Genomic DNA, 22,868 nt, shown 5'->3' with positions numbered 1-22,868 from the left:
TTAATAATTAGCGCAATATTTACATATTATACACATCTTTACTTTGTTTGACCCACTACAAAATATTTTTGCAGCTTTTTATTATTTGGTGATTTATTAATGTTATATTTTTTGAGTATTTAATTTAGCGCTGTAGTTATTTTTACACAATGTAAACAAGCAGAGATAGAGGAAATAGCTTTGGCTTTTTTGCTTTTTTTTTTAATAAACAAACCTTTTACTAGAGGTCCCGGACCTCTAAATTTAAAGTTGACCTTAACACTTATAGTGGTTCTAAAAGCAGAAGTTTTTTTTACTTATGCATTAAGGTAAAAAATCCTTCTGGGTGCAGCTCCCCAGCCCCCCTTAGGCCCCGTACACACGTCCGAGGAACTCGACGGGCAAAACTCATCGTTTTGCTCGTCGAGTTCTGTGTGAAGCCGCCGAGGATCTCGGCGAGACAACTTTCCTCATTGAACAACGAGGAAATAGAGAACATGTTCTCTATATGGCTCGACGAGGAACTCGTCGGCTTCCTCGGCCGAAAGTGTACACACGGCCGGGTTTCTCGGCAGAACTCAGCTCCGATCGAGTTTCTGGCTGAATTCTGCCGGGAAACTCGGTCGTGTGTACGGGGCCTTATACTTACCTGAGCCACATCTTGATCAAGCGATGTACATGAGAGCAGCGGCTGTCTGGGGTCTCTCGCGTATCACTGTCTCACACAGCAGCCGGAGCCATCCCGCTACAGTCAATCACAGCCAGTGAGCCAATGAGGAGAGAGCGGGGGGGCAGGGCCGAGCCATGCGCGGTGTGTGAATGAACAATGTCCATTTACAGGAGCACAGCTTGGGAGTGAGCCTTCTTAAGTGCCCTCAAAGCAAAAGCATAGCATATTGGGGGCACTCAGCAAGGGAGAGGAGCCAGGACCGCTGGATAGGGACCCAAAAAGACCCAAAAAGAGGATCTGGGTTGCTCTGTGCAAAACAATTGCAAAGAGCAGGTAAGTATAGCAGAAAATTACAACATTTAGAATCACTTTAACCCTTTCTTCACTCCAACCCTGAAGTGTAACTAAAGTATCTTTCCCCAAAGATTTATACATCTTTCAAGTCTTTAGATGTAATGGTAGCATTAAGTTTTATTTGTCAGGCAAAGATCATTTTTAGCAAGTACAGAAAATACCTGTTGATTTTGTCAGAAATGAAATGTCCCTGGCACTTCTTTTGAGCTGAAGTGAAAGTACGGACAACCATATCTTCCTTCTGCAAATTTCTAGGTTGTAAGGAAATGTTTCCAACAGGGATTAATCCAGACATAACAACCTGGCAGAGGTCCTACCCAACCTATCCAAAAGTTAAATAAAATAATAAAAAATAAAGTTTGGACTTCCGCTTAACTTTAATGTGTGTGCTTTGAAACAGTTGTGGACTATATCAGTTACCAATGCTTAGAAACAATTATTGTAATGCCCTCCTATACTCTAAAATTATCATAAGTGATGCTTCCATTTAAAGATACTTATAAACATTTGAATATCATTGTTGCCTATATTGTTGGCAGGTCATCTAATAATCTAAGTGCTTACTGGGTGCTTAAAAGCTTTGTAGCACCTTTATGACAACCTGGTTGGTGTAAAAGGCTAGTGGCCTAGTTGGAACTGGCATCATTAAGCTTGGCACTACACCTAAGCATGACTATATGTTTTATGTGCTGTTGGCTAGGAGAAAGAACTGTAGGCAGCTGGACAGCTTTTTATTGTCCAAGTGCCATCTTAAATATATGGTATGACGTATAGTACCTGTATACATAAAATTTTGTATTCAGTCTTGCCAGTTTTCAATAGGATGCCACTGAAGATAGTGGTTAAGTCAATAGGCTAAAAATCAATCGGGGTCTCTCTTCCTAGGTTTGTATCCCGCTGACTATGCTAAACAGAGCATGCAATGGTAAAGTCTGTGGGTATCCTTCCACCTCTGCTGACACCTAGTGCTGATAGGTCTGACTAGATGGCCAACTTAGGTTTGCAGCCAGTAGTTAATATTTCCTTAAGGCTGATGCCAAACCTGTGTGTAGAACACAAGCATGCATGTTCACAATACACATACTGTACATACACAGATCAATAGGATGCCAAAAAATTCAGCCATTAGATTGCATTATATTGTTCTAACACCATCTGATGTCTGTAGACAGCTTTAGTCACTTTAGATGAAAAATGGACCCCTGTCTGCCCAACAGTTGTCATGTATTGATTAGATAAAGCAGTGACAATCTAGGGCATTTAAACCAACACATATCATTGCTCAGCTATCTGCAATTATAATTACTGTATGCAGAAAGCACATGTGTCTTTTGTTTGAAGAACAAAAAAAAAGCATTAAACAGAAAAGAAAAACCATGGAACGATCATTCATTTCCCAACATGCATTTATGTACATTCTTTAGTATTTGCATGATCTGTATATAGGCAGTGAGCAATGTGCTAATGTGATTCCTCCTGGAAAACAGACTTTTAGACTTTGGCTGCTAGTAAATTCTCCTTATCCACAAGCAACCAGGCTGATCCAAGCACCACTTTTGATAATTGAACAGTGTATGGGCTAGCAAGCAAGAAGTAGTGAGCATGCATGAGAGTTAAAGTTCTCATTGTCATGAGCAGAGGATATGCAACATTATGGAAAGTCTTTCTGACTGAGCTTTTCCCTTTTTCTTCTAGGAAACTGAGTTACTCTATGACTGCATGTGCCCCAAAGTAACATTTGGGATGGAAATTCTCCACAAATATTTTTAGCGTGGTTGTCTCAACAATGATGTACAGACCTCTGACTTCCCAAAATCTGAGATATCTACCCATCTGAGCGCAGCCACTTTCTTTCAATTTGCTATCTGTTCGTTGATACCCTAGGCCCTTGTAGTTACTGAAGGAGTGTACTACAATTCTGAGGCCCCGTACACACGGCCGAGAAACTCGACGAGCAAAACACATCGTTTTGCTCGTCGAGTTCCTTGTGAAGCCGCCGAGGATCTCGGCGAGCCAAGTTTCCCCGTTGACTAAAGAGGAAATAGAGAACATGTTCTCTATTTGGCCCGACGAGATCCTCGTCGGTTTTCTCGGCCGAAAGTGTACACACGGCCGGGTTTCTCGGCAGAATACAGCTCCGATCGAGTTTCTGGCTGAATTCTGCAGAGAAACTCGGTCGTGTGTACGGGGCCTTAGTACTGGTATCTAATGTCTCTGCCAGCAGGCCTTTTGTTTCCACATTGTTCAGAAGTGAGTCAAGTCAATGTGGGCCCCATGTGATACACCTTCTCTTTAATAAACTGGTAAACTGGGAACAACATACTGCTACTGGAAATGTGAGAGGCAGCTCCTTACCATGCATGTAGTGAGGACTGACGATCGGACCCCATCTTTCAGGGACAAGAACAGTGTAGCCCCACCAGTGGTCTCAGGGTACCTTAAGCCTAATGTAAGATTTATAGCAGCATTTCATTTATAACACTAAAATAAGGAACTTCTGAGAAAAATTAGCCGCAGTAAACGGAATTGCTTATGTTTTTTAAATCACCAAGCGAATAATCTGAGGGCATTTTATTAGCCTACAAACATTTGAACTGTACAATGTAACAGCTACCTGAATATAGAAGTAATTTAGGAAACTATGTACACTGGGTATTCTCAAATAGTTAAGGTAGTAAATACAAAAATGACAGAAAAAAAAGTGTCCTTTGTTTCCAAATCCAGTGACATATTAGTGGAATATTTTATGTACAGTATGAATGTTGTTTCTGGCATAGCTAAAACTGTGTACAGCCTAAAATTATTGACAGTCTACAACCTTCGAAATTCTTTTGCTGTATATCAGACAGATCTGTATACCTTCCCACCAAAGCTCAAGAAAGTGGTTTCTATTAGACGCACGCAATGTAGTCACCTTTTATACACCCATTTACATGTATACAATGTGTCTCCAGTACAGTGTAGTGTACAGTAGGATCTGAGGTTTTAGATATAAGGCACTGTACTTGCCATTTCATAGTGACTATCAAGGTTAGAAAATCCTGCCACAAAATGTATTTTTCTATATGGTACTATAAGGCATTATGAGCACAGTGATCCCATTACTTTGTAACAGTATTTACTGCATGGCAAAAAACTGTCCTGGTTAATGCATAGTTGTTAAGCATGTATATAATATAATGTTAAAACCTCAGGGAAAGAATTATTATGATTGTTTCCCAAGAAATGATCTCAAAGGAAACATGTTATGACAGATATATCAGAGCTGCCATTGCTAGCTTATTATAAAGGTGCGTGCTCCGTTTCTGTGATACTAGCTTTAGCTTACAGCAAATAACTGACCCAGACCTTGTTTGTATGTCTAAATTCCCATCATACAGGCATCAAATTGATTACACAAATTGGTGGGGGACAGAACCTTTTGACATCCATAGATCTGTTAATATGTCTGGTCATCCTGGTTGCATATTTCTCTGTTTCCATTTCTAACTGTAGCACAGCTTTAAGTTGATGTCACTCAATCACCCAATAGTCCATATACATCTATGGAGAATCTGACAGCAGGTGGGCATCACATTTTGGGCCTACAGTGTAGTGAAGCAAGTAGATCTCCTTACTAGGACTTTTAGACATTTTAAAAAATTAGTGCCTGATTATACATATCAGTGCCCATCCAAAATAGTATAACCCATTTCATTAGGCTGCTTTTAATACTAGTAAAATGAAAAATAATGCTCATTTCTCAGAAAGGTGACATGGGTGCAGCTGTTGACGGGTCCACATACAATATTTGTTGATCCGTATGCTTAATACACTGGAGAATGTAGATGGATGTGCAGCAAGTACCAATCATCATACAGATAAAAAACCTCTCCCCAAGCTTTAGTCATTACATTTTTGTTGTCACTATTCCTGAGTTGAGACGAATAGAATCCCTGTATTAAGTAAACCAGACTGTTATTATAGAATGTTTTATTGTAAATAACCTGGTCGGGGATTTGAATATGTCTCCGGCTTTGTCCTTCAGAAATTTGATCCTTTTTCTAAGTCTTTCGTTTTAATTTTCGATGTTACATTAAAAGTGTTCCCCTGCACAGCAGGGAATAAATTGTTTCTCAATGACTTTGGTTCTGTGCCCAAGATGCTCTCCTCTTGTTGACCTGTGGCACCTGTTGGACTCAGTGAACAGATAAACATTTCTTCTAAGTAAACACGTCTTATGAGTGCAGCATATAGACGGTGACTATGTACTACCGTCAAGTAGCAGATCAGGAACAATGGCTTTGTATTTTGCATCTCCTCACTCCAGCACAGGCATACCTTGTGTCCTCCTCTCTGCAGTATGGAAGCATTGGTCTTTTTGCAAGGGCTCATCCGTGTTTCCTAAAAGTCTGAAATAAACAAAAATGGGCATACAGTTAGAATGTTTAGAAGTTTTCTTTGTTACTTATTATCCCTTTAATATAAAGATGCTGATCTTTGGTCTAGCTACCGTATTTGCCGGCGTATAAGACAACTGGGCGTATAAGACGACCCCCTAATTTTCCAGCTAAATATAGATTGCAAATATAGATTATACGGTATGTACAGCGTAAAAAAAAAAAAATGCGGACTGTACATGTTAGAAGTATAAAGAAGTTGGTCTGATATAGATGTTATTTGGGTGAACCTCCTCAGTCTTCACAAGGGAACCGGGGGGCTTCAGTAACCAAAACTGCAGTGTTTATCCTCGTGACACATCACAGGAAGCACCCTCATGGCTAACAGAGGACAGAATTAGATATTAGACTTGGGAAATATAACATTAATAAGTCAACGGGATCGGGTGGCTTGCACCTGAGGGTACTTAGGGAACTTAGTCAAGTAATTGAGAGACCATTGTTCCTAATTTTTACTGACAGTCTACTGGAATGGTACCAGCTGATTGGAGAAAAGCCAATGTAGCACTAATATTTAAAAAGGGCCTCTATGAGGAGGTGAGTTGCCATATAGATAAAGGAAGGCCCGCAGGCGTGGTGCATCTGAATTTTGCAAAAGCATTTGACACAGTTCCCCATAAACCATTACTGTACAAAATAAGGTCCATTGGCATGGACCATAGGGTGAGTACATGAATTGAAAACTGTCTATAAGGGTGAGTTCAGAGGGTGGTGATAAATGGGGAATACTTGGAATGGTCAGGGATGGGTAGTGGGGTCCCCCAGGGTTCAGTGCTGAGACCAATCCTATTTAATTTGTTCATAAACGACCTGGTGGATGGGGTAAACAGTTCAATATTTGTATTTGTGGACGATACTAAGCTAAGCAGGGTATTAACTTCTCTGCAGGATGTGGAAACCTTGCAAGAAGATCTGAACAAATGAATTGGGTGGGCACCTACATGGCAAATGAGGTTTAACGTAGAAAAATGTAAAATAATGCATTTGAGTGGCAAAAATATGAATGCAATCTATACACTAGGGGGAGAACCTCTGAGGGAATCTAGGATGGAAAAGGACCTGGGGGTCATAGTAGATGATAGGCTCAGCAATGGCATGCAATGCCAAGCTGCTGCTAACAAAGCAAACAGAATATTGGCATGCATTATAAAATGGATCAACTCCAGGGATAAAGCGATAATTCTCCCACTCTACAAGACACTGGTCCGGCCGCACCTGGAGTATGTTGTCCAGTTCTGGGCACCAGTCCTCAGGAAGGATGTACTGGAAATGAAGCGAGTACAAAGAAGGGCAACAAAGCTAATAAAGGGTCTGGAGGATATTAGCTATGAAGAAAGATTGCGAGCACTGAACTTATTTACTCTGAAGAAGAGACGCTTGAGAGGGGATATAATTAAAATTTACAAATACCCTACTGTTGACCCCACAATAGGGCTTAAACGTTTTCATGGAAGGGAGTTTAACAAGACACGTGGCCACTCATTAAAATTAGAAGAAAATAGGTTTAACCTCAAACTACGTAGAGAGTTCTTTACTGTAGGGGGCAAGAATGTGGAATTCCCTTCCACAGGTGGTGGTCTCAGCGGTGGCATCGATAGTTTCAAAAAACTATTAGATAAGCACCTGAATGACCACAACATACAGGGATTTACAAGGTAATACTGACATATAATCACACACATAGGTTGGACTTGATGGACTTGTGTCTTTTTTCAACCTCACCTACAATGTAGCTATAAATTTTTATTTTTAAGTGATAGTAATTAGCACCTTTCAGGGACTTCAATAGTAAATAACGTGTGGCAGCTAAAAAAAATAAAATAAAACATTTCAATCTCCCCAACTCTTCTACGCAGCCACATATTATGGCCAATTCATAAAATGCAGAGGCTCAGTAGCACCTGCAGTACTGCACATAATTCTCTTTGCTTAACACAGTGAAGGGCTCCATAATTGGAGGAGAGCCGGCCATGTCAATTTGTCAAGTCATGTGACTGGGCTCATCTCCTGTTATGTTCCTTCTTTTTTTACAACTCCCATTAAGTTTCATAATGTTAAGTGCATTTATGAAGCACGTCACTGTGCTTTATAAATGTGCTGAACAATTTTTGTATTTCTTTTAAAGCATTGGTATGCCTGTGGTACAGCAATACTTCTGCTTTTTAATCCTCTTAGTCATTTTTACTAGAGCATGCACAAACAAGATGACTAGGGGGGGTATTTACTAAAGGCAAATCCACTCTGCATCACAAGTGCATTGCAAGTGCACTTGAAAGTGCACTTGGAAGTGCAGTCGCTGTAAATCTGAGGGGAAGATCTGAAATCGGGGGAAACTCTGCTGATTTTATCATCCAATCATGTACAAGCAAAAATGCTGTTTTTTTATTTTACTTGCATGTGCCCCTCGGATCTACAGCGACCACAATTCCAAGTGCACTTGTAGTGCAAAGTGAATTTGCCTTTAGTAAATAAAACCCCCGTCTTTCCATGTGAGCCTTAGGCAGGCCATACACCGAGCAAATTTCTTCCCCCTCAGATGTACTCACTGTAGATCTGAGGGGGACATGCAAGAAAAATAGAAAACAGCATTTTTGCTTGCACATGGTTGGATGATAAAATCAGCAGAGCTTCCCCTAATTTCAGAGCTTCCCCTCAGATCTACAGTGATCTACATCGACTGCACTACAAGTGCACTTGTAGCGCAAAGTGGATTTTCCTTTAGTAAATCAACCCCATTGTGTTCTCCGTAATTAGGAAAGAGAAATTATTGCTAGTGGCTATACCAGCAGCTAGCAATAATTGTATGTAAAATCCATCAGACTCGATTGATCAACTTGAGTACAATCAGCCTGCCAATACACGATTCAAACCATCTATGGCCAGCCTTTTTTTTTAAACCAGATCATTTATACAATTATTAGCACCACATAATTTTCTTACTCTGTGGCATTCACTAAAGCAATTGACTTCCAAGGCAACATTTTTTAAGGTTCAATTCATCTTACTGTTTTTCAAGATTACAAATAAAAAAATAAAAAGGCATATCTCTAGGTTAAGCATCCAGAGGTATGTTTTGCACCTTTTACTTGTATAAACCATGCCTAACAGATGCTATTCACAGGTTTTTGGTGCAAATAAATACATGCGTAACTGCACCTAAAATATGCTATGAGACGGATGTCATCACGCACCTTTTGGGCCATCTCCCAGCAAAAGTACACAGGTACACAAGTACAATATATCATATGAATGCCACAGCTATAACTACTATGTACTAGTTAAGTATTTACTGTGTTTATGTCTATCTCTATATTACATGGGTAATGTAGCTATGTATTTATTGGGGTAGATCCACAAAGAAAGTACGCCGGCGTATCTAGTGATACGCCGGCGTAATTTCAAAATTCCAGCGTCGTATCTTTGTTTTGAATCCTCAAAACAAGATACGACGACATCTGGGTTAGATCCAACAGGCGTACATCTTCGAATCTTAGATGCAATTTTTCGACGTCCGCTAGGTTGAGTATGAGTATGAGTATGTAAATTAGCTATTTCCGACAATCCACGAACGTACGAGCGGCCGTCGCAATCTTTTACGTCGTTTCCGTTCGGCTTTTTCCGGCGTATAGTTAAAGCTGCTATCTGGTGGCGTACTCAATGTTAAGTATGGCCGTCGTTCCCACGTATAATTTTGAAAATTTTACGTCGGAAACGGACGCCATTTACATTCACGTAAACGAAAACAATGACGTCCTTGCGACGTCATTTGAATTCCGCGCCCTTACGCCGCGAGAGATACCCTACGCTGCCGTAACTTACGGCGCAAATTCTTTCAGGATTCAAAGAATAGCAAAGTAAGTTACAGCGGCGTAGCGTATCTCACATACGCTGCGCCCACGCAGATGTATGTGGATCTGCCCCAGAGTGTTTATGTCTAGTTCTATATTACATGGGTAATGCATGTCTTATAGCACAAGTAAATGACAGCTTAGTTCTATAGATGAAAGAAGAAACATGTTACAGTTCTTACCTGATCAAGAGGTAACATTAATGTCAAGGCCAAATAATGAAGGCAAGAGAAAAGAACAGGAATAGAAATAGAAACTAAAGAGGAAGAAGAAAAGCAAAGTGTTTACAACAAATTAAAAGACTACGTGTTTTATATATATATAAAAAAAACCTGTGTAATACAATATAGCAATACATAACTAGAAGCATGGTGTTTGTTCTCCTAGGGAAGTCTAAGCTCCATCCAGGCAATTTTGAACAGTGTAAGTATATCTAAATCCCCAAATTTCTTGTGTTATTAGTTTTAGATAGAATAAGCTGTGTTGAAATTCCATGTCCAAGTTTTTTTTCCAAGTTTTTATATGTCTCCTGTTTGTGGGATCTTTCTTTACTTCCTGTCTGGGAGTCTAAAAAAGGAATTCAGGGGACATTTCTCTAAAGTATGGTGAATCCTTTCCTAGTCATTTATCAGCAAAACGGGTATATTCAACTCAGAATTGTGGATTTTCCAAAACTTTTAGTACTGGTTACAACGGACACCAAGCCAAATAGAAAGAGTAAAGCTCCTCACTGGGGGCAAACAATAGGAACCTGACAGAGGTCTCTACTTTATCCAGAGGAAAAAAAAACAATTTTATTGGGCTTTATACACTTTGTTAGACATTATGACAACCAACATTTTCACCCACAAAAGGTAAAGGTACCTAATGCTTAAAGGATAAGTTCACCTTTTGCAACATGTTACATTTTACACCCATAGTAAGGGTGTAACATCTTATGAACCAATGGATTGCTAACCGATAGGTCAAAACCGATCGTTAGTATGCAAAACCATCGGTTAAAAAGCCGCGCATGCTCAGAATCAAGTCGACGCATGCTTGGAAGCATTGAAATTCGTTTTTTTCAGCACGTCATTGTGTTTTACGTCACCCCGTTCTGACACGATAGTTTTTTTAACTGATGGTGTGTACCAGGGCTCAAGTCCTGCGAGAACGCGTGGGAACGGAGTCCCTGCACTTTTTTCACAGCAGGAACGCAGTTCCCTTTGCAGGACTAGAGCAGCCGAGCCGCCCGAGCCAATCCTTCACTTAGCGGTGATGCCCAGCTCGAGTCACTGTCAGGGGCAGGCGAACTTTAGTAATCCTTTATGTTACTGGCCGCTTCCTGTATATGGATTCATCGGGTAGTGTGCGGGTATTCCGTCACTTCCACGTTGCCGCAATGTCTCCTGGGAGCTTTTGTCATTGTTCCCAGGAGACATTGCGGAGGTCTGCCGCAAGTTATCACAGGATTTAGAAAGAACTTGCTTAAAAACAGGCGGTTTAGTAATTATGCATATGAGCGTATCATTTTTTTTTTTGGTGGGGGAGTGGATCTTGTGTGGGAGTTCCCACACTTTTTTCCCCAGGACTTGACACCTGGTGTGTACGCACAACGGACCATCAGTCAGCTTCATAGGTTAACCTAGGACAACGGTCCTCTGGTTAACCTATCGTGTGTACAAGGCCTTAGTGTTGTCACATGAAAAGATATAATAAAATATTTACAAAAATGTGAGGGGTGTACTCACTTTTGTGAGATACTGTGTAGATATATAGATATATTCACTAGTAGCCTGGTGTATGTTTATATCATATGCAAAGATTCTAAATGTATTTGCTGCTATAGCCATAGATATTGTTTCCAGACTAAGTGAAGGATAGATGTCAAAAAGGGAGTTTTAAGATACAAACAAAAAGAGACTAAGATACAACACATAGCAAGGGACAATACTGGAGAAAACAATTCAATACTTAATACTTGACCCATGAAGTACTTATGAGTTTCCCTAGGTCTTCATAAGTGCAACCCAGAGCTGTAAAATGTACAGTCAGAGATAGCACCATCCACAGTTCTAGCAAGTAGGGTAAACAGTATTCAAAATCCTAATTAATTTTCCTATAAGTGATTAGATAATTATTCCTGGTGGATCAATAATGACTTTATATCCCTACATAAATTCATTGACAACTCCACATTCACATCATTTTCATCCCTGAAACAAGATACCACACATGATTTCTACAAATTAGACAATTTTATAATAATATTACCAAACAATAGACATAGATCCCTCTACATTTTATAAAAAAGATATGTTTAAAAAACCCTAGGGGGAGGGGTCTAATTTCAGAAATATACTATAATCTGGTGAATGCTGACACAGAAGAAAAACTCCCTTACATGCAAAAATGGGAATTGGAATGCAACGTATCTTTCGCGAATAATACCAACCTTCGTAAGTGTACTAGATCACTACTGTAAGAAAAACTGCAGACAACGGGCCAGATTCACAAAAGACATACGACGGTGTATCTCAGATACACCATCGTATCTCGGATTTTTTCTAGTCCTATCTATGCACCTGATTCATAGAATCAGATACGCATAGATAGGGCTGAGATCCGACAGTGTCACACTGTGTTACACTGTTGGATCTTTTTTTTGATTTAAAAATGGCGCCGGGGGCGTTCCCGCTGATTTACACTGAATAATATGTAAATCAGCGAGATACGCGAAATTCACGAACGTACGCGGACCCGACGCAGTGTTCTTATGTCGTTTCCGTAGCGCGGTACCCGTCGTATACTTACCCCTGCTAAAAGCAGGGGTAAGTATTGTTAAGTATGGCCGTCGTTCCCGCGTCGATTTTGAAATTTCCTACGTCGTTTGCGTACGCCGATTCACGAACACGCGCGTCGCAAGTCCCGCTCACGTCGCAACCACTGACGTCCTATTGACGTCAGTGGGAGCAATGCACGCCGGGAAATTCCCCGGACGACGCATGCGTATTTAAATCGGCGCGGGAGCGCGCCTGATTTAAATATGACACTCCCCTAGCCGCGGAATTTGAATTCCGCCGGGGGAGTTAGGATCCGCCGTCGCAAGTTTGGAGGTAAGTGTGTTGTGAATTTGACACTTTCCTCACAAACTTGCGAGGGCGGATCTTAAAACACATAGGTTACACGGATCTAAAGATCCGCTAACCTTTGTGAATCTGGCCCAACATTTTTACAGATGGTATTATACCCCCACCAAATTGAATGCCATTTTCCCATGAGTTCTACTAATGTGTTTTAGGAGTTGTCCATCATCAAGAAAAGAAAAGAGAGAAAAAAAAAGAAAAAAAAAAAGAGAAAAGAAAAAAGAAAAAAATAAACATGAGGGGGAGTGAAGGGGAAAAAAAAAAAAAAGAGAAAAAAAAACCCACGGATGATGCGAAGCCACAAGAGAGACGCTATGGGCGGTCGAACCGTGAGCTAGTCTCACTGCCATATGTGAGCAGAGTCTGACGTGAAAAAAAAAAAAAAGAAAAAAAAAGGAGTTGTCCATCATCAGTCTCCTTTTCCCACATTTTCTAGGACTGTGATAAAACATCACATATCTGGTGCCAACTAGAAAACTTTGCATCAACAATTTCTGACACACGCATTAATCTATCCCTGACTAATTGTTTATTTTTTACAACTATTCCTGGTATTTCCACCCCACATATGAGACTTATCCATGCAATAAGCGTAGAAATTCACTGGCTAATTACCTTCAACTGGAAATCTACTATCTTTAATACATTTTAAAATATTTGATACAAATTAATTACAGTCTATGGAGATTTATACCAACAGTATTCCTGTCCTATTTTTGTATCCATTTGCTAACAAATGATTTATCTCAAAAATCCTTTTTTACATGTATACATTGTATTGTCTGTTTATTCATTTTTGATATGCAACACATCTTTGTACCACCATTTTCCTGAAATAAAAAAGACTGTAACCAAAAAAGAATTTGGCTATAAGTAATCATATTTTTACCAGATGGTTTGAATTTGGAAAACTTTACTTGGAATTTACCCATGTAAACATGCACATCCTCCTGTACCAGACAAAATTGAGCATATTTGTTTTTGATGTCTTTATTGCTATTAACAAAATAATATTTCTTTCCGAAAGAAGCAAAGTAATGTTTAACTGTGTAGCTCTTTTCAAACCAGATTTGCTTTACAAAATAAAAATTATTATCTTATGACAGTCAAAGAGATCATACTGTATAAATGGACTCGGTCCTGGTTCACACTTGTGCGATGCGGGAACCCTGCGAATCCACTGCGGGTTCCTGCATCGCACCTAACTTGCAAGGCAGTTCACACTGCCATATGCAAACTGCTGGGAGTGTTAATACAATGTTAATGACACCCCCATTTCAGTTTGCATATCACACTGCGAACTGACAGTTCCGACATAAATCGGATCGCATGGGTGTCAACATCCATGTGATCCGATTCTGATGCGGACCAAAAAAGGGTCCTGTACGAGCTTGGTGATGCAAATTCAGCCATACGATCTGTATAGCTGAAATCGCACAGACATCACATGTGATTTGCACTGCAGTGCGGTGCAAATTACAAGCAATCTTGCACAGCGCACCAGTGTGAACCCAGCCTCATTGCTTACGTCCTACCTACAAATGTTTTTAGCGAGAGCAAATGTCATATTGCAAGTAAAAAAAAACAGTAGTAACTTTTAAAACCAACCTTTTCCTCTAAGTCTTTAATCTGTCTCTTCTGAATATCAGTTTTATCCTCCAGATCCCGTATCCTCTGAAACAAAAGAAAAAAATATGATTTACTGTACTCCACAGACCTGTAAGTGACAGGACATTCTTTTGAGGACTGAAAGTATATTTATAAACAAAAATAGGATCCTTCTATCATGTGCAAAATCTTTTTCTTGGGGTCCATTGTGGGAAACAGGAAGTCAACATGCTTCAGTTTTACAGGAAAACGGTTCTTCCGCTATGATCGTTTTTATGGTGCGCAGGATCGGCGCCGGAACACAATGATATCTGAATGATGCCTCTAGCTGCAGGCATCATTTAGATATCACTGCACAAAGTCCAGGATGTCATATGACGTCCACCCGGGATGGGAGATCCCCTCTGTGGACGTCAAATGACTATGTGCGGTACTGAAGTGGTTAAAAAAAAAAGAAAAGTACAAATCATAATAAATAAGTCTTTTATAATAAGGGCAGGTCCGCAGTGGTGCACTGCGATTTGGACATAGCACCGGTGTATGCAGAATGTGACAGGGGTGGAAATGATTTTTGACTTTGCTCCGGTCCTCCAAGGGCATAGAGTCGAGTGGGGGGCCATCATGCCCTCACTCGACTTCATGCCCATCATGCCACACTTCCAATGACTCCGGTAAGCGGTGGCACCACTCCCGCTGCCAATAAAAGTGATTTTGTGGAAAATCTGCCACAGAGACCACTTATCTGAAATCGGGTAGCTCGCCGTGAATAAAAAAACCTGGGTAATGGCAGCTATCTGCTGCCATAACAATGGTATTTAACGTCAAGAAGTGGTTAAACGAATTTTAGGGCACATAAAACACAATATAATACAGATTTTTTGGATAAAATATTAAAGATAATGGTGCCGTGTGGAATGCTTGTAAACTACAGTACACTAAATAATCCATGGGGGAATATGAACTTCTGCATGGATTGCCTAGGCCAGCATTTCTCAATCTTTTTTCAGTCAATGCACCCTTTAAAATTATGCACAATCTTAAGGCACCCATTCCATTAGCACTTACACAGTGTTAACCCCTTTGATGGCAAAATGTAAAATGTGAAAAAATGACGTCAAATGGGCAATAAAAATGAGGAAGCACCTAGTGTTTGACCCAACTGACCTACTCACTAAGGCCCAGATTCTCGTAGATCGGTGCATCTTTATGCCGGCGTAGCGCATCTCAGATGCGTTATGCCAACGTAACTTAGAGAGACAAGTTCCGTATTCTTTAATCAGAAGCGTTCATTTTTGCGCCGGTGCAGCGTAAATTCGTCAGCGTAAGACAGCGTAATTCAAAGTAGGAAGGAAGTGGGCGTGATCCATTTAAATGAACCGTGACCCCATGCAAATGAAGGGCCGAACGAACGGTGCATGCGCCGTCACGTGATCGCATGTCCCACGCCCCTCTGCGCATGCTCACAACTACTCCTGGCATTATTCCTGAGTTATGCCGGCCCACTGTTTACGCCCAGGGCATAAATACGCCCAGACATGCGCCCGTCGAGTGCAAAAGTACACCTGTTTGTTTTGGTTTGGTGGATTGGTGGCTATACTTTTGCGCTCTGATTGTAGACATATCTACCCAGTCTTCTGGGACCCGAAAAAAATAATGCTCTCCAGAGGAGAAAGGCATTATGGAGAGGTACTATGATCGCCTCCATGGGGCCCGTAGCAAGAACACCAGCAAGGGCAGAAGGGACGAGATCCTTCAGAGGATCACGGACCAGGTCAATGCCGTGGGCAATGAGGCGAGGAGGCCCAATCATATTGCTAAAAAGATCAATGATCTTCGCCGGAGGGTGAAGGAAAAGATGGTTCTTATGGCGACTCATGCCAGGGGCACTGGTGGTGGACCACCCTCTAGGGTCCGTCTGACACCTGAGGAGGAGGTTGTTGCCCGCTGCCTTACCAGGGAGCAAGTGGAGGGAATGCCGGGCTACGACTCAGTTGAGCCGCCCTTGAGGACAGGTTTTTTATCTCCTATCTGGTGTGTAGCATGTGAGGGGGGGGAGGGAATATGTGACAAGTGTGTGGCTCCACCAACATGTGAATGTTTTGTGTCATCCACAGATGTCCAGGAGGGAGCTAAGCCATCTGGTGCCCCTGCCCGTCCCACACCATCCCGTGATGATTCTGCCCCTGACCCCCTGGGAAGCCAAGAGGCATTGGTGGAGGGGAGTGGTGGCCAGACCTCAAGTGAGGAGGTGATTCAGGAGGATGCTGAGCATTTGGGGGAGCAGGTGTCCCTATACCTGGAGGAGTTGTCCATCACAGCTGGTCCTTCCCGGCCGTCAAGCCTCCGATCCTCGAGTCCCTCTGGCTCCATCACCAACACACCCACTCCCTCGAGTCCCTCTAGCTCCATCCCCAACCCACCCACTCCCTCAAGTCCCTCCCCCTATGCCAGGCCTGAAGCCTCTCGTGGGCCCAGGAAGGCAACCAGGAAGACCAGGGGGGTTCCGGAATACCTGCCTGTGACCCTGACCACTGCCCAGGACACGCAGACCCGCCATATGGGCGAGATGGCCCAGGACATGCGGAGAGTGTCCGACAGCCTGGGCGACAGGGGACACATCACGGATGGTCTGCAGGACGTGGCAGCAAATACAACAGCTATCATATCCTGCTTGGGGGATCTCCAGACCACCACGGCTACCCTTGTAGCAGAGGTGCGGAACCTGAATGAGACCGTCCAGGGCCACACAGCTGCCATTGTTCAGGTGCAGACCGAGACAAACAGCCTTCTGAGGCGTATTGCCGTGGCATTAGAGGGCAGGCCTCCAGCCATGGTGGATGCTTCTCCACCTGATGTCCCCCCCCCCCATCGTCAACCAGGCAGTTGCGGAGCCGTGGCCGTGGCCGTGGCACCAGTCAGGGCAACTAGTTTGGTTTATTTATTATTTTGTTGCTCTGATGAAGAGTTTTTTTATTTTGTTGCTCTGATGAAGAGTTTTTTTATTTATTTTGTTGCTCTGATGAAGAGTTTTTTTTATTTATTTTGTTAATAATGCACACAGTGAGGCGTGCAGATTAGTGTCACTGGTGTGTGAATGTGGGGGGGGGGGGTGACACTCCTGCCGGCAAAGGGGTGTCACCCTTGGCCGTGTGAATGTGGTATCAATGTTCAGCAACATAATTGGAGCCTTGGCGCGGCGTTGCTGCTCCCAAGTCCCGTGCGGTGTACTTGGGCTAATCCAAAGTGATGAGGATGTGGGGTGTGTGTGCTAGGGACCACAGTGGTGTGCATGCGTACATTCTCCTTGTGCCATGATGAATGTGTGTGTGTTTAACGTGTAAAGATACGTTCCACGAGACATCTCCTGACTGCTGCTCCCTCAGCAGACGGGGTATCCTCGGTTAGGGGGGGACTGTCTGGTTCGGGGTCAGGTCATCACGTAGGTCAATCTCCAGGCCCTTTCTCTCTGCAAAGTTGTGCAGAATGCAACATGCCCCGATGATCTGGCACACAAAGTTTGGGGAATACAACAGGGTCCCCCCGGACTTATCCAGGCATCAGAAACGGGACTTCAGGATGCCAAATGTGCGTTCCACCACTCCACGGGTACGTATGTGTGCAGCATTGTAGTTTTCCTCTCCTGGAGTTTGGGGATTCCGGAATGGAGTCATGAGATGGGGTCCAAGTGCATATGCAGAGTCACCTGGAAGGGAAAAGACAGGAGGATGTTAGTCATGCATGTGCCCCTCGTGATGTCTGCATTAGGGGGGTCGGACAGACATGCCTGACACCCATGTCACTCACCATGTCACTCACCAACCAGCCAGCTGTCCCCGTACACGTTCTGTTGAAATTCTGTTGGGATGGTGCTTTGACGGTATATGTAGCTGTCGTGGCTGGACCCTGGGTGTTTGGCACGGACGTGCCATATGAGGCCTTGGGCATCGACTATCACCTGTACGTTGATGGAATGCCAATGCTTCCGATTGCGGTATATGTGCTCTGTGTCACGGGGGTGCGTGGGAATCCTGCAATTCTGACAAAATCCGCCCTTGCCTTATTTCCGCAGATGCTCCTGGGTGGGTCTGATGATGTGGTGGGACATGCGTCTGAGGATTGCGGGGACAACCTGGTGCACACATCTGCTCATGCTTGTTTGTGACATCCCAGCCACAACTCCACTTGTACGCTGAAAAGATCCACTGGCGAGGAAATGCAGTGTTGCCAGTACCTTGACCAGTGGCTGCACTGCATGTGAGCGGTGTGTCTGGCTGGTGATGTCATCTTGCAGGGTTGTGGCTATTTCCTGGATGGCATCAGTGTTGAATCTGAAGATGCGATACACCTCAGAATCCCCCATGCCAAAGATGTTTATGCGCGTGCGGTATATCCTCTCCCGTGCCCTCCTCCTTCTACGCGCCTGGGCACACACTAGTAGTGCTATGACCATGCCTGCCCCTGGCATGTTGGCATACAGAAGTCTTGTCCTGCAAGTGTGGTTTCTCAGCTCGTCTGTAACGGTGCTGCTGAAGCTGCTCTCCAGCTGACCTGCACACGTCTGGTGCAAAGTTGCCCCTGCTTTATGAGGGGCAAGTTTAGGCCGAACGTACAGCTTACGTGCACCGCGCATAGCCTGCGTCGGGCAGTCGTACGTTCGGGAATCGGCGCATCTCCCTCATTTGCATATTTGAATAGGAAATCAATGGGAGCGCAAGATGCTCCCGGCGTAAGTATGCGTAAATATGCGCCTACGTCGGAATTCTATCTTCTGCATTTAAACCAAATACCAGAAAAAGCCTATAGGGAAATGATTTTATGCCATCTATTAGATGCCGCTAAGGCCTGTATAACGAAGAGGTGGAAGTCACCAGTTCCACCAACAGCGGAGATGTGGATATGTAAAGTTAGGGAAATAAGCAAATTAGAAGAGTTAGTCCTGACAACACAATATAAAAGGGAAAAATATTTAAGAACTTGGACTCCCTGGAAGTCCTATATGGACCACAGGGGGGAAGGTTAAGGGGGATAAGGCTGAATGGTATAGAAGGAGCCCGGGAACTTGGATTGGGTATATGTGGGATTTAATAAGAAACCACAGGAATGGAGAAGGGTCGGAGGAGAGGGAAGTAGGGTGGGTTTTTTTTTTTCTCCTTTTCTTCTTCTTTCTCTCTCAGGGATGTTTGGAAAGGGGAGAGATACGTAAGAAGGAGTTATATGTTTGATTTTGACAACAAGGTAAAAGGGAATGTATAATAATAAGATGGACTGTGACTGTTGTTTTGTAATAATGTTCTGTTATGTATTATTTTTTTTATTTTATTTTTTATATATATGTGTTGTACTGATTTGTTTTAAAATAAAAAAAGAATTATAATCAAATATGCGCCTACGCTACGCCGGCGTAGAAAAGTTACGCCGATCGAAAGAAGCCTATTTTCAGGTGTATCTGCTTCTGTGGGTACGGCGCATAGATATGACGGCGCATATTTACACTTACGCCGCGCATCTCGAGATACGTCGGCGTAACTTCTTTGAGAATCTGGGCCTAAATGTCTTCAGAGACAGGGCAAGTGCAGAAGCAATGCCAGTGGCTCTGTATCTGTAACATATTCTGCTGCTAAAATAACCAGAATGCAATCTGTAAAGCACCGCATTAAGAAACCTAGTGCCTGAAGGTCCATTCTGGACCCACCTTACAACATCCAGTCAAGCAGGGTTCAGATGTGGTACAGCCAAAAAGCAGGCCGTGGATAACTGAACCAGATAGCTGCAAATTGGAAGAGAAATATCCAGCAGTGATGAGTCTTAAATTAAATAAAAGAATGAAGAATAAACAAATTGCTAATAAACTCACAGGTTGGTCTATGATATAGCAGAGTTCAAGAACCGATGTCTATCCTAAGACTATCCTAGTAAAAAACTAAGATTTTCTGGTAGTAGGCAAGGTTATACATTAAGCTAGAATACAGTTGTTTTATTTCAATTTTGTCAGTATTCAGTCCTCCTGTAGGCAGCAGTATAACCAGATTTTTTTTTTTGTTATTTATGTCATGTTTAGGAGAGTTCACTTCCGGTCTGTGTCCTGTATGTCTACTACTCTTATTATATTAGAAATGTCTTAAAGTGGTTGTAAACCTAGTCATACCACTTGCACTATAATAAGGCTTATCTAAAGGTACTGTAAATATCTCCTAAACTTGCACGGTTTAGAAAATATTTACCATATACACTTGCACCGACATCATCGCATGTGCATGGAAGAAATGGCCAGCTCGTGCAGTTTCTTCATCAGCCGTGCCGTTACTGGCAGCTCCCGCGCGCATTCGCGGGAGTGACGTCATCGCAGCTTCTAAAAAATCACATCGCTGTAACCCGCAAACCCGAAAATAACTCCAGGAGACATGTCGCCAGTCACAGCGGCATGGGGACTGCTGCAACAGCTTTGATCTAAGGTAAGCATTTAATAATGAGCTAGTATGCGATGCAAACAAGCTCATTATGCCTTTGTCTTCCAGTTTTTTTGGGGGTATTTACAACCACTTTATAAAATGTTTATTTATTCTTAGCAAGGAACTGGTCCACATGAACCATAACATTAACATTACAGCAATTGCACCTTCAGTAGTGAAGGGAGAGAGGAAATGAAACATAAAAACAATCAAATAATACAGACTTGCATACTTAAGAGGGTGATACATCGGGGACGCCATCTGTCACCAAATGAGGTGCTGGCAACCCCGTGTGAGTCTCTACCATGTCCCATCTCCCTTTCCTCAGTAACCCGAGCCCCATATCTCTTCTATCGAGGGTCTGGGGTCAATGAGGAGCAATTTGTGTGTAAGGAACTGCGGGCACAGCTCCCCCCTTTTTCCGTTTTCTAAGTGCTAGTCAGTAGAGAGAGGAGCAAGAAATAGAGTATAGTCGCCGCAGAGATTGCGGCTAGGGATAGGCAGAAAAGAGTTGTGTAGCAGAGAAGTGGTGAGAGGAAGAGGGGGGGGGGGGGGGGGGAGTCACGGGTATGGAGTCCACCAGCCCAGGCAATAACCGGGTCCCGGCAGTCCTCTCCAGGAGGTCAATCTGGCATTTTGTCTCCCAGACTAGGTAGTGATAGTCTCCTCCGTTCGCCCCCGTCTAGGTGTTACCTCTGAGGGCCTGGCCCTCCGCCGAGTACTTAAATGAGTTCCACAGCCTCCATCTCTGAGAGTATCGCTCGGACCTGTCTTGTTTTGTCAGAATTAAGTCTTCCATTGTATTAATGTCGTCCACCTTCCGCAGCCACATGGCTACCGTCGGTGGGTTTGGAGACCGCCAACAAAGCGGTATGCACGCCTTTGCTGCGTCCAGGAGGTGTCGTACCACTGACTTCTTGTATATCCGCGCCGGAGTGTCATTTGCGTGAAGGAGAAAATACGCCGGGTCGTTTGGTACTGCGCGATCTGAGAACATTTGCGTTATGCGCCTGATTTCCTCCCAATATGTCTGTAGGCGTGGACAAGACCAGAATATGTGGAGTATAGTGCCCCTGTCCGCCTGACACCTCCAACAGAGGTCCGGCTGTGACGGAAACAGTCGGTGTAGTATGTCCGGGGTTCTGTACCACCTTGTCAGCACCTCAAAGTTAGTCTCCTGAATCTTTGCGCATATCGATGACCTGTGTGTGAATCTGATTATGTGACGTGTCCGAGCGGGCGTGAAGTGACAGCTTAGATCTCTTTCCCATTTACCTAGGCTCGGTATCTGGTGGTCTTCCGGCGGTGTGATCAGGATTGTATGCATCAGTGACAAGGCATGTGGTAGCGGCTCCGTCTCTATACATATCTCTTCCAGAGACGTAAGGGTGTGTCCCGCTCTAGGGGGTGGGGCAAGTGTTCGCAGGAAATGGCTCAACTGACCGGATCTCAGAAAGTCTAGCCTATATTGGCCCGATGGGTCCATCAGTTCGGCCGCCGTTCTCCATCTACCCGCGTCGCCAAAATGTGAGGCCTGGAACATTCCCGAGTCTCGTAATGCACGGAACTTGGCATCTGTGAGGCCCGGCGTGAAAGAAGGGTTGCCCATAATCGGTCGCAAGGGTGAGGCAGCAGACGTCAGGCGATATCTCTGAAACAGCCTCATGCAGACCGCAATGGTGTTGCCTATCAGCGGGTGGTTGTTCACGTCTCTTGGTTTCATGGTTTGGCACCAGGGGGCGGTCCGTAACAGTACGTCGCATTGCGCCTGTTCCATCAGTGGCCATAGCTTCGTCTGTCCGTGGCGGCACCAGTCCACCAAACGGTTCAACTGCGCTGCATAGTAGTACATCCTCACGCTGGGCGCCGCAAGGCCCCCACTATTTTTAGGTAAGGAGAGTGTCGATCTACTGAGCCTAGGGTGTTTGCCCGCCCACATGAATGTCCCGAACATAGATTGGACTCTCCCGAAATAAGCCGCCGGGACACGTACGGGGAGGGCCTGTAGGAGGTATGTGAATTTGGGTAGCACCGTCATCTTGAGGATACTGCATCTCCCAAACCACGAGTGCAGTCCCGTGGTCCATTGATCCAGCAGCTTCTGGACCGTTTGAAGCAACGGTGGGAAGTTGAGCTTGAATATATCTGAGATTTTGGGCGGGATACGGGTCCCGAGATACGTCAGGGCCGCACTCGTCCACTTCAGATTAAAATTTTGTTTAAGGTTCTGCAATCGTGTCTGGGGGATCCCCACACCCATCGCCTCGGACTTGGTCATGTTAATTTTCAGGTTTGAGATCTTACCGTATGTGTCAAATTCCCTCATAAGATTCGGCAGTGAGGTTGATGGGTTCGTCAGGGTGAACATCATGTCGTCCGCATAGGCCGACACTTTA

At 43.6% G+C, this 22,868-nt stretch overlaps 1 protein-coding gene across 2 annotated transcripts in view; it reads right to left on the bottom strand.

Moving 5' to 3' along the window:
• Positions 1-4,958: 4,958 nt before the first annotated feature.
• Positions 4,959-22,868, bottom strand: part of JAKMIP2 (janus kinase and microtubule interacting protein 2) — a 164,430-nt gene continuing 146,520 nt past the window's right edge. Inside the window, exons 21-23 of one of the 2 annotated variants that reach the window (XM_040344559.1) lie at positions 14,024-14,089; positions 9,473-9,546; positions 4,959-5,394 (exon numbers count right to left, since the gene is read on the bottom strand). In XM_040344559.1, the coding sequence (XP_040200493.1) occupies positions 9,496-9,546; positions 14,024-14,089 (117 nt within the window). In that variant the 3' untranslated portion in view covers positions 4,959-5,394; positions 9,473-9,495. The remainder of the gene's footprint in view (positions 5,395-9,472; positions 9,547-14,023; positions 14,090-22,868) is intronic. The other variant, XM_040344561.1, reaches the window with a different exon arrangement.

Source organism: Rana temporaria, chromosome 3 (genome assembly GCF_905171775.1).
Source record: "Rana temporaria chromosome 3, aRanTem1.1, whole genome shotgun sequence".
In the NCBI taxonomy this organism is placed as follows: domain Eukaryota; kingdom Metazoa; phylum Chordata; class Amphibia; order Anura; family Ranidae; genus Rana; species Rana temporaria.
Note: the sequence above shows the minus strand (reverse complement) of the source record. Positions and strands in the feature narration are given on the sequence as shown.